Raw genomic sequence first — 16,318 nt, 5'->3', positions numbered from 1 at the left:
AAGAAACCTAAGTGTGCTGTCTGTTTCGAAGACACAGCTTCCAAATAAATCACTTACCCTCCTCTTCTGACCAGATTTTATTTAGTAATATTTCTTAGAAGAAATTTTGGAGCCATCAATTTTAAAACCCTGCCATATTGTCACATCTCAGAAGAATGATCATGTGAGTTAGCATTCCATCAGTGTGATGAAGTATTTGAGAAAGTCAATTTAACAGAGGAAAAGTTTGTTTTGTCTTAACACTTGCAGAGATTTCAAGTCACGGTCACTTGGTTCCAGTATAAAGGAGAGAGGGGAGAGAGAGAGAGAGAGAGAGAGAGAGAGAGAGAGAGAGAGAGAGAGAGAGATAGAAGCAGGGGAGAGAGAGAGAGAGGCAGGCAGGACAAGAACCAGGACCAGGAAAAAAATACCCCCTTCAAAGGTAGGCCCTCAGCAACTTGCTTCCTCTGTCTAGGCCCCACCTACTAGCATTTCCACCATCCTCCAATAGCACCACCAGCTGGGGAGCAAGATTTCAACACATGAGGAGTTTTGGGAGGACACTTAATATTCAACCATAACAAATGAGAATTTAGATGTTAGTACAAGTTCTGGTTTTACACTATGGCTCACTTTTAAAGAACCTATTCTTCAATTCAATGAGATTTGACTGTGCTTTTGAGAATCCACTTTATTCTTCCTGTAAGCTCTTACCTGAGTAGCCAGGCTCCTTGGAACCCAGGGACCAGAGAGGTGAGAAATACTAAGTAGGAATGGATTTCCTGGGAAGAGAATGTACCTATCCAAGGAAATCAGAGGGGGTAGATTCTGTTACTCAGGTATGGTCTGGAACCAGAGATCCCCCTGTACACCAGAAGGAAATTAAAGACTTATGTTTAGATAATGAGAACGGTTAGTTTGTGCATGAGGAGACAATTTCAGGAACTGGTCTGTCTGATTAGACTGAGTGTTTGGGTGGGTCTGATTTGGAAAGACAACATTGGAAAGTGAGAGAGAGTGGTGTCCTCCACAGGGACAGATATGGTGAAGGCAGACAAAGGGATTGTGACAGAACTAGCTTTTAACCTTGTAATTCACTGGTGGCTCTCTGCAGTCAAGCTGCTTGGTGGAGGAGCACTAGGCACCCTCTGACACTGTTACATTTTAAGAGATTAGAGTGTTTCTATAGGCTACATTCTCTATTGTCATCTGCCAATCTCAGGCTGTCCTCAGATGCTGGTAACTGCATCAGCTTGGTTCAGAAGGCACTAATTACAACTTTGCCTGGAAAGCTCCCTTTACCCAGAGAAAATATAAAATAGTTTTCAGCCAGTTTATAAACACAATGTTTAATTTGCTAGACTTGAAGTACTTGTATCTTATTTGCAACCCTTGCCCCATCTTCACCGATAAATGTACTTTGATGTTGTGCAACTGTACCCAAAGAAAGTAGTTTAAAAGTGGCTATGATGAAAACTAGTAGCTAAGTCAATTTAGGTTTTTCAAAATGACTCAAACAGAATTACAGAGACAATCAACCTGGTCAGGTTGAATTTTCACAGCCCAGTTGTCCTTCTTTCTGAATTATCTGTTTTGTCTCATTTCCTGGAAAATCATAATGAAATTGTATCTGTGGACTTCAGTGTTTGGGGGCAAGGGAGGCTGAGCGGATTGAGTGGTAAATGTCTCATCCCTCTGCAGTGTGTGAAGTGCTTAACAAACCTGTGAACTGAAAAATCCTGGTGTGCTGTGCTAAAGATAAAATCCAAAGTTCTTTAAATTAGATAAAAAAGAATAGAAATTGCAGACAACTGGCAAATATATTTTGTCCAAAGGTGTTTTTAACTGTAAATATTTAGGATAAGTTTGAAGTTTTCTTTCAAAATATCTTTAAAGTTATATCATTTTTCAAATTCAGAAAACACATAAAGGATCAGAATATTTCTCACTATGTGTGTAAAAATTTAGCTAGTTTGTTATGATAATCACTGGCAAAGCAGTTAAATTAAAGGAGAACTTCAAAAGGTGAAAGGTAATCTTGGCCATAAATATATATTATGTACATAGAAAATATGGAGGTTAGAATAGAAAAGATAAATGTCTAGATTTAAATTTAAAAATACAGATAAACTGAATATGACTTTATTTTAGAGGCTGTAAGGCCACAGGTCTAGGAAACGGTTACTGAGTTATTGTGAAGAGGCTGTTGTGTTCAGTGATGCCTTTTAGATTTTACTGTGCAGACTCAGTGTGTATACAGAATAGATGTGGGAAGGTGGGTGCTTTCTCCCTCCTTCACAAGCAGCATTCCAGTGGAAAGGTATGACTGTGCCATATTATTGCCCACACGAATATTTACCTCAAGATTTAAGCCTGCAGCTCTGGAAACTGCTATAAATACTATAAAAATAAAAATATTGTGAGTATTTATATGTCATTTCTTTTCAACATATTTTTAATTTTTATTCCACATATGCTAGAAAAAATGAGTTACAATTTGTGTAATTGTGCTAAGTAGAAAAACCTTTTGGGATCTGAGGTTTCTCAAATCAACAAGAAGGTCAAAATGGATGTCATCACTGTTCATAGTGTATTTGGTTTGAAATATCTGGTTTTAATATTTTATAGTCATTTCATATGTTTAAGTGGTTTTTAATGTTATCACTAAAATGCTACCTAATTAATACATTTATGGAATCTATAAAAATGCACTGAGTGCCACAAATTCTCCTGCTGCTGTATTTATTTATAGCAATGTACACTGCTTAATGTGCGCTTTTATTTGAAAAGCATTTTTGTAAATGTTTGCTATTCGTGCTTTCTCTTTGAGGAGAGCCACAATCTTGTACCACCATTCAGTAGAAGAGACCATCAAAGCAATTAGTTTAAAAGTATTTCTCCATTTACCAGAAGATTTAAATTACTTTTAAAAATTATGGGTAAGATTTCTTGTCAATTATCTTAAGTGAGGTCCTGCAGAAACAAAACTGAGACAAGGGTTCCTAGAACAAAGGGTTTGTTGGAAGATGCTCTCCGGAGAAAGTTTGGGAAGGAGGCAGAATGGAGAGGCAACATTCCCTAAGCAGAGAGGAGATCTCAGTGGAGACTGATATCACCTCCAGTAGTTGGTCCCTTCTGGAAGCAAGTGGGCTGGCCATCTGTACACCGTGTCTGTCAGCATTGGTTGCAAGGTGCCCTGGAGAGAGGGTGGGAGAGTGACCTTTGGGGTGAGGCAGTTCACAACTGGCCCAGCGCAATTCTCTACAGAAGGGAGAGGCATCCATGAGTTATCAACAAGACTCACATCTTGGTGATAGAAATTAAGACTAATAAAAGAAATTTGCCTTATGAAACCATCAGTCTCATTATATAGATGAATGGCAATTTAAAAGAACAAAAACTTGTTCAACCTAGGTTCTATCACCTTCCCCTCCAGGGGACACACCACCCCACATACATCCATATTTTTTATTAAATAAAGGTGGACATTCAAACTGTGTGCAAGGTCCTTTGATTACAAGAAATTTAAGAAATATTAATGAAGGCAAGGACTGTAGTTCTAGTCTTGTGGTTGTTGTTGTTATTGCTTATGTATTGGAGAATTTATCTGGCTAACTTTGTTCTTAAAATGCTTTCAGTGTTACCAAGAATGAAAATGAGTTCTTTGAGAGAGAACCTTAGATAATGTCCATGAAAACCTGAGAATATTTGAAAGGCCAAGTGCACTCAGCCAGCCTTTTTCCTGGCTTAATTTTCCTACTTGAAATGCTGTATTTGCAGAACCCTTTGACTGTCTATGTGTGCAGAACTAATTCACATGGAACCAAAATACATGGTGCATTCAATGAATGAATTCATCTCAAATTCTTTCTTTTCATTAGATTACTTCACGTTGAAGAATTGTAGAGTATTTTTCCTGGTAGTATACCTTCAATCCTTTTTTTTTTCCCCCATCATAGACCAGATACATAAGATTTCCTTCTTTGAAAAAGAACTTTTTCTCTTTTTTTTCACTTAACAGAACAATGAAGTGCTTTAGAGAAACTAGGGAACCTTGCATTAGGACAGTGGAATTCCCATTGGTGTCACTTATTTAAAGTGTGTTTATTCTGTTTTAAATTTTCAAATATTTTTTCAGAAGCATAAAGACATAAAATTTTTTGAGTTGCACAATTAACTTGAAAGTGTAAGAACCATCGTTATAGTAGAAATAAACAATGACATGTCCTCATCTGGTATCAAAGAAATACTTATGGCTAATAATATTCCCTCTGATTGCATCTGTATTTGATTATTCTAATTTATTAAACAGGAATAATAATATGCAAATAAAGAGGCATTATTTCAGTTTAGAATTCAGGCTGTTAATACAACCTTTCACTTTGCATAGGACTTTGCTAATACTTTATATATGTGTCAGTGCATATGATGTTCTGAAAGAATAGAGTGTTTTGGAGCAGCATGGACGTGATTGGGAAGGCAACTTGCAGGGATCCAGTGTACAAATGATTTCTTCAGTGATCTGACACAGCACCATTCGTTATCTCTTCATATCAGTGTTTAGTATTACTTCCACAAAGCAAAGAGTTAAGAGGATAAAGTAAAAGATAATTTTAGGCTTGTCTTTGAAGCCAAACCTTATGTACAGTAAGTGCCTTCTTCAGGTTGTCTTTATTTTCCTTTATGTAATTGTTCGTCTAACTGTCTACATTTGTATTTCTCTCCAGCCTAGATTTAGGAGCTTTGTTGAATAAGAAAAAAATCCTTAAAATCTGTTTGCATTATTATCTATTTTCCAATATTTGTTTATTTCATTCATTGGTCATGATTTTTAAATCATGCTACTAGGCAAGGTAGAATAAATATTTTTTAAAATATTGTGTTTCATGAGCTGCTTCATATTATGCCTGGCACTCATGAAAATATCAAATAAGTGATTGAAAAAACCATTGTATTAGAGTTTGGAACCTTTTCTGTAATAAACATTAGTGTTTAAAAATTCTTTATGTAATTATTGTCACTTGCAAATAGCTTGAACAATTTGAGTTCCCTTAAACTCTATAATTCCTCAACCATATATCGTGATATTTTTGTTGCCATCAGAAACTTCCAACTAAGTGAAGAAGATCACTGGATTTACCAGGCTGTTTTAGATCAATATCCTGGAGATCTTGTTGGCAGAAGAACTTTGTATCTGGACATGTTACAAAGATATTTTCCTCACAAATCTAGGCATGATTTGGTGAGTGCTAAATCCTTCCTTCATACAAGCAGGTTGAATTGTTTCAATAGTCAATAATTACTGGCTATGCACTTTTGTAATTGTTTTAAATATAGCGAGTCACAACAATCATGTGTATAGAAGTTTATATATCATCCTATAGAAACTCCTTTAGCATGCATAACAGTGGGTGAAACACTATTGTTATCCTTAATTTCCAAAGAAGAAATGGAAGCAAAGTCCATGCAGCTACTGTGACTATCCTGTCCCATACTTTTTAATCCTCCCCCCAAACTCCCAACAAGTATTCATTTTGATTATGGTCTCTAATAGATACCTGTTATGTAATAAATAATTCACTCTAGAATTTAAAAATTCTCAATTTATTGAATTAGAGCTTTCTCTTTGTTCCTTATCAATTTGTTTGCTTCTGCAACTAGCTATCATAATGAACTTTGTAGATTTTTGTTTTTCTACTATTAGTGTGATAGTGTTTGCATGGTATATGCTTCATTTCTTGATGTTTACAAGTGTTAAGTATATTTTTGGCTTTATGGAACAGAGCTGAGAAGTGTACAGAACAGATTCTAGTAGCTGATACCTGGTTTAAGTGAGAGTGTAGTCTGTTTTGTCAGGTACCTAATCAATCATACCTAAAGTATTACATTAGGTGGGGCAAACTTTATCTTGCTTGCTAGCTTCTTTTCTCACACTGTTTAGGGATTAAATAAGATGTCAAACTCAGAGATGTGGAAGACACACTTTTGCATGAGGAGCTTTTCAGAATCACCTGTGGAGATTTTTCAAACTACTCAGGCTCTTTTCATTCCTGTCCTTTCCCCTCAAGATTCTGATACTTCCCATATTTGAGAGTCATTGCTGTAAGGAGCTCCTGCTACTGTACTAATGTGAGAGTGTCATGTCCTTCCAGAGTGTACAATGGGAAGGGCTAGATGTCACTACTATATTTGCTTTAATTTTAAGAATCTGAGAGTTCTGATAATTAAGGATAAAACTGTTAATTTTCAGGATTATTATAGCAATTTTTAATTTTTATTGGCATGTTGTCTAACTGGAACACTAGATGAGACTGTCAAAACTGATTTAAGCATGGTGTGTTGAAAAAACATTATATATTGGGGAAAATATTGCTTTCTATTCTTTGAAGCACTACTGTTTAGAAGTGGAAGTTGTTTTATAGGTCACTTAACTGACTTCATTTTCCTTTAGGAAACTGAAGACTTATATACATTAAATGACTTGTTCTCAGTTACCAGTTAGCTACACACTCTAAAAGCTGAAGCTAGTACCTGGCTATTGTGTCTGCTATTAAGAAGTTTATGTTTAATTTTTCAAAATCATTAGTTATAATTAGTTTTATTCATTTTTACAACAGTGACGTAAAATATAGGCCCATTTTCATATTGATAAGTGTTCACCATCTGCTACCTTTTCAGGTACAGCATGAGAAATATTGTGACCAATATCACTTTGCTAGGGAGCAGCGAAGGATCTTGATAGAAAACTGGAGTAAGAATAGGAAAGACTTTATACAGAAGGCAGCATTGACCCTCCTTGAGGCCTCTGCCACTTATGAAATGGAAAGCACATTGGCAAAGGACAGGAAAAAGCAACAGGAATTGTGTGCTGATCTGAAAGCCAAGGTAAGATGTTTCTTGGGTCTTTGGCTATTTGCCTAGGTATTCATTTAAGAACCTACTTTTCCTGTTGTTCAAATCCAACCTAAGGTTGAGTTTCTCCAGAAAGCCTACCTTGAATAAAGCTGTTTGCTTAAACCATTAAAATTCAATTCTTTAGGCCCAAATTAGTCAACAATCAACAGTTTCATAAGGTTCAACCTAAAGTTACTATAACAGAATGTTAACATTGAAAAAATTTTGGCTTTTAAAAATTTAATGAAAAAATAAAACAAACTTTCTTAACAAAATAATAAAAGAATAACAATAGTTAATATATGGTGTATCATTATCTTCAAAGAAGTTTGTAAATTGACATTTTGATGGAGATGTTCAACACCCACCATACAGGCTGCAGGCCAGAGTTTGATGCTGTGTGCCATTGAAGAATGTAGTCATAAAGTAACTAATTCTGAGTCAAACGTGTACTGATAAAAATAATTGTAAAAGGCTCTTGGACTTCTCATTCACATAAGAGATATAAAAAAGTCAAGTTATGTAAAAGGGAAAGGATTCATGTGAAGGTATGTTGGAGCAAGCTTGCTGGGCTGTGTATGAGCCTCAACAAGGTATAGGGGAGTAGATGGGATTTTCCTCCTTCTCAGACCCAAGAAGGGGGCCTTTCTGGTAACCCTTAGTTGGAAGGATTGAGGGCTGGTGTCTGATGCTTGTGGGGAAAAACAGAGGAGCTGCCTTAGTGGCAGAATGACAGCATGAGCAATAGCTGTGTTGGGAGTGACTTCTATCCCCAGACTGGCCACGGGTGCTGGCATCTTGGAGGCCTGGTGCTCCCGTCGGAGGGTTGGCAGGGGTCATTAATACTACTGAGGTACGGCATGAAGTGCACAGTAAAGTGCTGTCTTGATTTAATAATAAATGATGTGGTAGGAGAATGATGGCACAACAAGAAATTGAATTCTTTTGAAGAAAAAATCCCCAACATGGCAGACCTTATGTAGCAATTGATAGCATGTAAAAGCAAATGTCTCAGTTTTAAAAGGTAAGAGGAAAAGTGCTTGCTCTGAATGATTTTTAAAAGTTATTTCTTTTCACATTTCATAAGTTTGGGGTCTACAAGGAATAGAAGTTGCATTGAAACTGATCTTACTACAGGCTCCAGAGCTACTACATGTTTCTTCTCCATTGTAGACTGATAGGAAACACAGGGTCAGTGGTCATAACAAGTTTTGTACTCCTAGTCGGTTTTTACTAAGTTTGCACATATTATCATTAGCCCTTAAGCTACTCTGCAAGTGTATATTCTTTGTATTGTCCTGGGTTGCAATGTGTTGTGTTGTATTGTATTGTACTGAAGTAAGCATATGTGTAATACAGTGCACAGTACATAAGTATGTTATTATACGAAGTTTTGCCTATATACACCCCCATGTAAGTACCATCCAGATTAAAATAGAGGATGTTTTCTGCAGCTCAGAAGGTTTCCTCATGACTCTTCTCAGTACATACTACCTTCACCTGAAACCACTCTTCTGACTTCATCATAGATGAGTTTTATCTGTCCTAGAACTTGATGTAGATCAAATCATACAGCAAAGCTCCTTTATGCTTCTTGTGCTCATCATATCTGTTTTATTGCATGTTACCATCATGTATTCTTTTCATTCTTGTGTTGTACCTCATCATTTACATATAACACAATTTATATTTCTTGTTAATGAAAATTTTCATTGTTACCAGATTTTTGCTATTATGACACTGGTCCTATGAGCATTCTTTGGTGTGTCTTTTTATTAGGCAAATGTACTCATCTCCATTGGATAAATACACAGGAACAGAATTGCTGGATTATAGGTTTAGGTGTTTTTTGTTTTTGTTTTTTTTGTACTGGGGATCAAACTCAGGACCTTGTGCTTGGGAGGCAGGTGGCAGAACCACTGAGCTAAATCCCTGGCCCAGGTTTAGGTGTTTTTAAGTGTAGTACATATTGCCAAAATAGTTTCCCAAAGTGGTTATGGACATTTGCAGCCAGTTTCAGTTGCTCTACATCTCAGCAACTTTGGTATTGTGAATCCTTAATTTTAGCTAATCTGTTGGCTGAGTAGTGATAACTCATTATGTTTTTCACTTGCATTTAGACTAATGGGTTCAAGCATCTTTTCATTATTATCCTATTGGTTATCCTCTTTTGTGAAATGTCCACTCAAGTCATTTACCCATTTTTCTCTTGGGTTTTCTGCTTTTTTCTTATACATTTGTATGCTCTTTACATATTCTATATAGAAGTTCTTTTGTTTTCTCCCAGTCAATGGTTTGCACTTTTACTCTTTTTTTTTTGTATTAAATTCTTTTATTGGTATATTGTAGGTATACAACACAATTACATTTCTCATTGGGAATTGTACCTTTATATAATGCATCTTGGTTCTTATTTTTTCCCCATTCCTAGCCCTCCCTTCACACCCTCCACCTTTCCCTATTTACAAAGACTTTATTTCCATTTTTTCCATTTCTCATCACTTTTTCCTTTCCCTTTTTTCCTTTCCCCTGCCCCTCCCACTACCCCTATCCCTTTGGACCTTTTCGTCCTATTTTACATTATTGATTATTCATTCTAATCATTGGTACATTTTAGCTATACAATATAATGACATTCATCATTGGAAATTTGCACCTTTACATAGTCTCTCTTGGTTCTTATTTTTCACCCTTGCCCAGCCCTCCCTTCAACCCCTCCAGTCCTCCCTATTTACAAAGATTTTGTTCCTATGTTTCCATTTTCTCATATTAATCTTATTCCCTTCTATCCTTTCCCTTAGCCCTCCCACTTCCTTCCCCTTTGCCCCTTTTCTTCCTATTTCACATTACCTATTATACATTTAATCCTTATTTACACTTTCAGTTTCTCACACCAGAGAAACTATTCGGTATTTCCACATGTGTGTCCTACTTATTTCACATAAGAGTATCGCCTCAATGTGCATCCACTTAGCTATAAATGTCTCTAATTTCTCATTTTTTATGGCTGAGTAGTACTCCATTTTATAAAAAAACCACATTTTCTTTATCCAGTCTCCAGTTGATGGGCATTTGGGCTGTTTCCAAGTTTTAGCTATTACAAACTGTGCTGCTATGAACATGGGTGCACACATATCACTGTGGTATGATTTTTTTAATTCTTTGGGGAAGATCCCCAGCAGTGGAATAGTGGGGTCAAATGGGACTTCCAGTCCTAGTTCTTTGAGGTATCTCCATACTGATTTCCACAGTGGTTGCACCAGTCTACACTCCCACCAGCAGTGGAGCAGGGTTCCTCTTTCCCCACAGCCCCACCAGCATTTGTTATTGGTTGATTTCATGATAGCAGCCATTCTTTGTGGAGTGAGGTGGAATCTCAGTGTTGTTTTCATTTGCATCTCTCGAATGACCAGTGATGTTGAACATTTTTTCATGCATTTATTTGCTATTTCTCCTTCTTTGTGTGAGAAATGTCTGTTCATTTCAGATGCCCATTTTTGGATTGGGTCTTTAAATTTGGGAGGTCTGATCTTTTTAAGTTCTTTATAGATTCTAGATAGTAGACCTTTGTCTGAGGAAGAGCAGGTGAAGATTTTTTCCCACATTGTGGGTTGTCTCTTCACACTGCTGGTGGTTTCTCTTGCTGTGCAGAAGCTTTTTAATAAGAAGAGATCTGATTTGTTGATGGTTTGTGCTAGTTCACGGGCAACTGAGGTTTTGTTCATAAAATCTTTTCCTACACCGATGTCTTCAAGGGCTCTACCTAACCTCTGTTCCAAGTGGTTCAGAGTTTCTATTTTAATATTTAGATCTTTAAATCATTTTGATTTTAGTTTAGTGCATGGTGAGAGATATAGGTCTAGTTTTAATCTTTGGCAAGTTGAAGCCCAATTTTTCCAGCACCATTTAATAAAGAGGCTATCTTTCCTCCAGTGAGGGTGTTTGGCTCCTTTGTCGAAGATGAGATGGCTGAGTGTGTCTGGCATTGTTTCTGCATCTTCTAATCTGTTCCACTGGTCTTCAAGTCTGTTTCTTTGCCAGTACCATGCTGTTTTTATCACAGTAGCTTTGTAGTAGAGTTGCAGGTTGGGGATTGTGATACCCCCTGCCATGTCTCTGTTACCTAGAATTGCTTTTGCTATTTTGGGTCTCTTCTTGTTCCAAATGAATTTCTGGACTGTTTTCTCGAGGTCTATGAAGTATGCTGCTGGGATCTCAATTGGAATTGCATTAAATCTATATAGCAGTTTTGGAAGTATGACCATTTTCACTATATTAATCCTTCCTATCCAGGAGCAGGGGATGTCTGTCCATTTTCTGATACATCTTCAATCTCTCTTTTCAGAGTGCCATAGTTTTCAGAGAAGAGGGCTTTGATTTCTTTCGTTAGGATGATTCCTAGGTATTTCAGTTTTCTGGATGCCATTGTGAAAGGAATTATTTGCCCTATTTCTCTCTCAGTGAGTCTGTCATTGGTGTAGAGGAAAGCTATTGATTTTTGTGTGTTGACCTTGTAACCAGCTACTTGACTTAATTTGGTTATTAAGTCTAGAAGACTTTTGGTGGAGTTCTTGGGGTCTTCTATATACAGTATCATGTCATCTGCAAATAATGACAATTTGACTTCTTCATTACCTATCTTTATTCCTTTTATTTCTTTCTCTTGTCTGATTGCCGTGGCGAATGTTTCCAGAACTATATTGAACAAGAGTGGTGATAGTGGACATCCTTGTCTTGTTCCTGATTTGAGTGTGAAGGATTTCAGTTTTTGACCATTTAGTATGATATTGGCTGTTGGTTTTTCATAGATGGCTTCTATCAGTTTGAGGTAGAGACCATCTATTCGAATTTTTTGTAGGGTTTTTATCATAAATGCATGTTGGATTTTGTCAAATGCTTTTTCTGCATCTATGGAGATAATCATATGGTTTTTGTCCTTAGCTCTATTGATACAGTGTATTACATTAATTGATTTTCGTATATTGAACCATCCCTGCATCCCTGGGATGAATCCGACTTGATCAGGGTGTATGATCTTCTTGATGATCTTCTGCATTCTGTTTGCCATTATCTTATTAAGGATTTTTGCCTCTATGTTCATGAGTGAGATTGGCCTATAGTTCTCTTTTTCAGTTGGGTCTTTCTCTGCTTTGGGGATCAAGGTGATGCTTGCTTCCAGGAATGAATTTGGGAGTATTGCTTCCCTTTCAATTTCACTGAAGCGTTTGAACAGTAGTGGCAGCAGTTCTTCTCTAAATGTCTTGTAGAATGCAGCAGTGAAGCCATCAGGGCCCGGGCTTTTCTTAGTTGATAAGATTTTAATTACATTTTCAATTTCATTGGTTGATATTGGGTTGTTCAGAATTTTTAGGTCTTCTTCGTTCAACTTTGGTAATTCATATGTATCTAGGAATCTGTCCATTTCTTCTGTGTTGTCCATCTTATTGGCATATAGGTTCTGGAAGTAGGTATTGATGATCCTCTGGATTTCTGCTGGGTCTGTTGTAATTTCACCCTTTTCATTCCTAATTGCATGGATTTGGGCCTTTTCTTTCCTTTTTCTGACAAGGTTGGCTAAAAGTTTGTCAATTTCGTTGATTCTTTCGAAGAACCAACTCTTGGCTTCATTGATTTTTTGTATCGTTCTCTTAGTCTCCATTGCATTGATTTCTCCTCTGATCTTTATAATTTCCTCCCTTGTGTGAGCTTTGGGGTTGTCCTGCTCTTCATTTTTCAGAAGCTTGGGGTTCAGCATCAGGTTGTTTAATTGGGCTCATTCTGTTTTCCTAATATGCATATTCACTGCTATGAATTTCCCTCGTAAGACAGCTTTCATTGTGTCCCATAGATTCCGATATGTTGTATTGTCATTGTCATTTAATTGAAAGAACTGTCTGATTTCTTCTTTAATTTCCTCTGTGACCCATTGGTTATTCAGAAGTGTGTTGTTCAATTTCCACGTGTTTATGAAATTTTTTGAGTTTCTTTTGCTATGGATATCCAATTTCATCGCACTATAATATACAGGGGATAACTTCAATTCCTTTGCACTTACTTAAACCTGTTCTATGTGTGAGTATGTGGTCTATTTTGGAGAATGACCCATGTGCAGCTGAGAAGAATGTATATTCTCATTTTGTGGGGTGGCAGACTCTATAAACATCTGTTAAGTTCATTTGTTCAAGAGTTCGATTGAGTTCTAGTATTTCATTACTTATTTTTAGTCTAGTTGATCTATCTATTTGTGACAGTGGGATGTTGAGGTCCCCCACTACAACTGTATTAGTGCATATATGACTTTTCATGTCCATTAGTATTTGTTTTATATAGTTGGGTGCACTAGTGTTTGATGCATAGATATTTATGATTGTCATCTCTTCCTGTTGGATTGTTCCCTTTACAAGGATGTAGTGTCCTTCTTCATCTCTCTTAATCAGTGTTGGTTTGAAATCTACTTGATCTGCAAAGAGGATAGCTACTCCTGCTTTTTTTTGGGTTCCTGTCACATGCAGTATTGTTTTCCACCCTTTAACTTTCAGTCTATGAGTTTCCTTTTGAATTAAGTGTGTTTCTTGTATGGAGCATATTGTTGGATTTTGCTTCTTGACCCATTCTGCCAATCTATTTCTTTTGATTGGTGATTTGAGACCATTAACATTGATGGTTATAACTGAAACATATTGACTTGTCATTGCCATGACTTTTTCTTTTTGTTGGGTTCTCCCCCTTCGCATTTAATTTCTTGTCATGCCAGATGGGTTCATTCTGCTTTGCTTCTTGGGGTTGTGATCCTCAATGTCTGTTCCTAGGCTATTGTGTAAAATTCTTTGGAGTGCTGGTTTGGTGTTGACGAAGTTCCTAAGGTGCTCTTTGTCATGAAAGTATCTTATTTCTCCATCCATTTTGAAAGATAGTTTTGCAGGGTACATCAATCTGGGTTGGAGGCTGTTTTCTTTTAGGGCTTGGAATATGTCACTCCAAGCTCTTCTTGCCTTGATGGTTTGTGTTGAGAAGTCTGCTGTGATTCTGATGGGCTTTCCTTTGTATGTGATTTGTTTCTTTTCTCTGACTGCTTGGAGAACTTTTTTCTTCTGTTATGTTTCTGGAATCTTAACAATTATATGCCTATGTGTAGATTTTTTTTGATCAAGGCTATTTGGAGTCCTATATGCCTCACTTATCTGTATGTCAAGCTCTTTTCCCCTGCTTGGGAAGTTTTCTGCCATTATTTCTGTGAAGAGATTTTTTTTATGTCATCTGCACTCTCTTCTGTTTCTTCATTGAGCCCAATCAGTCTTATGTTATTCTTTTTTGCATCATCTAGCAGCTGCTGGATTGATTTCTCATGTTCCCTTATAATTTTGAAGCAAGTTTTCTTTTCCTGGTCACTAATTGCAATCTTATCTTCTATATGTGAAATTCTGTCCTCACATTGGCTCATTCTGCTGTGTAGACTTTCAATGGAGTTTTTCATGTCCTGGAAATCTATTTGCATCTGTTTTGTGGATTCCATTTGTTTCATATGTTGGGATTCCATCATGTTCCTGAGCTCCTCTCTTGGTTTATTAATCATGCCTTGTACTAGGAGCACAATTTCTTCTGATATTTGAGAAATTATTTCTGATTTCATTTTTTCCAGATCCCCTTTTGTTTCCAGTTCAGTGAGTCCAGGTGGTTGAGTATCAGAGTGTTGCATCTCATTTCCCTTTGGGGTTGCTGTAGGTGATCTGGAAGTCTGGTTTTGAGACTTATTTATGTGTTTTCTCATTTCGACTGGGGCGGGGGGCTGTTAGCACCTGCATGGATTACCTCCTCTGAGCTGGGTGAGGTGGGACAGGGCCCAGGAGCAGCGGTAGGGATGGTGACCGAAAAGCCCTTTCCTGTGGGCTGGGAGCAGCTGGCTGGCTGGTGGCCGGGAAACCCTTTCCTCTGGACCAGGAGCAGTGAGATGGTGGCTCAGAAGTCCCTCCCTCTGGGCCGGAAGTGGTGGGAGGGATGGTGGCCCGGAAGCCCCTTCCTCTGGGCCAGGAGCAGTGGGACAGAAGGTGGCCCAAAAGCCCTTTCCTCTGGGCTGGGAGCAGTGGGAGGGATGGTGACCGGGAAGCCCCTTCCTCTGGACCAGGAGCAGTGGGACGACGGTGCAGAAGCCTCTACCTCTGGGCCAGGAACAGTGGGACTCAGTACCTTGGTCTGGGGGTCTGGTGTCCTCTGCATCTTTGTAGTGTGGAATCAGGTGGCTGCCTATCTGCAGCGGGGTGATTCGGAGTCTTCCGTGACTCAGGACCTCGGTAAGGCGGGCACAGACCTGCCTGTCTGCAGTGGTCTGATTTGGCTTGTGTTCCATGCGACTGGGGACCTCGGTAGGGTGTGTCTGCATCTTTACTCTTGATGCCTTTATATGAACAAAACTTAATTTTAATTAAGTATTGCTTTTTAGTTTTAAATATCTTTGGGATTTGTTATATACAGCAAAATCCTTTTTTAGTGTATAGTTGTATGAGTTTTGCAAATACGTGTAACTACTATTATGGTCAAGATATAGAATGATTCCATTACCCCTCAAAAATCTTCATACCCTTGTATACTCAACCTTACATCCACTTCCAGCCTTTTGCAACTGCTGATCTCTTTTCTCTCCCTATACTTTGACCTATTTAAAAATGTCACATAAATGTAGCCATACAGATTATAGGGACTTCAGTCTGATTTTCTTCACTTGGTACAATGCATGTGTGATCCAGTCGTATTCTTGTTTGGATTGATAGTTGGCTTTAGTTTACTTTGGAGTAGTTAGTATTTGATGATATGGATACTGTATATCACAGCCTATCCACTCACCAGTTGTGTCCAACTTTTGGCAATTAGTGTTGCTTTGCTTATGGCAGCATCAGCTTCAAGCATCCATGTTAAATTGTGCCTGTGAGACATACTCCTGTTCCTTCTTCCTCACTAGATTGTCACTAGACATTTGACAGAAGGGAAGAGGCATTCTGTTTTTCCTAATATTCTGGTGTAGCCTATATCCTGGATCTTGGGGCTCAGTGGTTCTGCTCTCATTTCCCTGAGCAGACAAACTCTGCTTCATGCCTTCTCTTGCAAAGGAAGCATTTTCCTGCCCCTTTCCCAGGGGCAGAGATTTTTCTCCTTCTCTTTCTCTGGCTGCAAGGGATCTGCACTTGTGCCCTGTTGGTTTGCTACCCACCCCCCATCTATCGTGTTTTGTTCTGTAGGTCTTTGATTCCTCACTCTTGGACATACACTGTCACTGTAAGCTGGCTCTGCCTCCTATCCTGGCCACAGTTTTTCTTGTGGGCATTCTGAAATCTGTGGAGAAAAGCCAGTGAGTGTGTGCAAATTTCCCTGTGTAGCTTCTAGAGGTTCCAAATTCTCATGCTCTATCAAATTACCAAAATGTGCAGATCATTAACTTTTATCAATCTATATC

The 16,318-nt window shown here is 37.9% G+C and overlaps 1 protein-coding gene across 6 annotated transcripts in view; it reads left to right on the top strand.

The window, feature by feature from the left end:
* Ccdc148 (coiled-coil domain containing 148) overlaps positions 1 to 16,318 on the top strand; it is a 392,699-nt gene that overhangs the window by 155,405 nt on the left and 220,976 nt on the right. For all 6 annotated transcript variants that reach the window (XM_021266013.2, XM_087199166.1, XM_087199161.1 and 3 more), the window contains 2 exons: positions 5,083 to 5,221; positions 6,658 to 6,864. In XM_021266013.2, coding sequence (XP_021121672.2) covers positions 5,083 to 5,221; positions 6,658 to 6,864 — 346 coding nt within the window. The remainder of the gene's footprint in view (positions 1 to 5,082; positions 5,222 to 6,657; positions 6,865 to 16,318) is intronic.

This window comes from Heterocephalus glaber, unplaced genomic scaffold (assembly GCF_053883595.1).
Source record: "Heterocephalus glaber isolate CG9 unplaced genomic scaffold, H.glaber_assembly_v1.0 deba00000347, whole genome shotgun sequence".
NCBI classification, from domain to species: domain Eukaryota; kingdom Metazoa; phylum Chordata; class Mammalia; order Rodentia; family Bathyergidae; genus Heterocephalus; species Heterocephalus glaber.
Note: the sequence above shows the minus strand (reverse complement) of the source record. Positions and strands in the feature narration are given on the sequence as shown.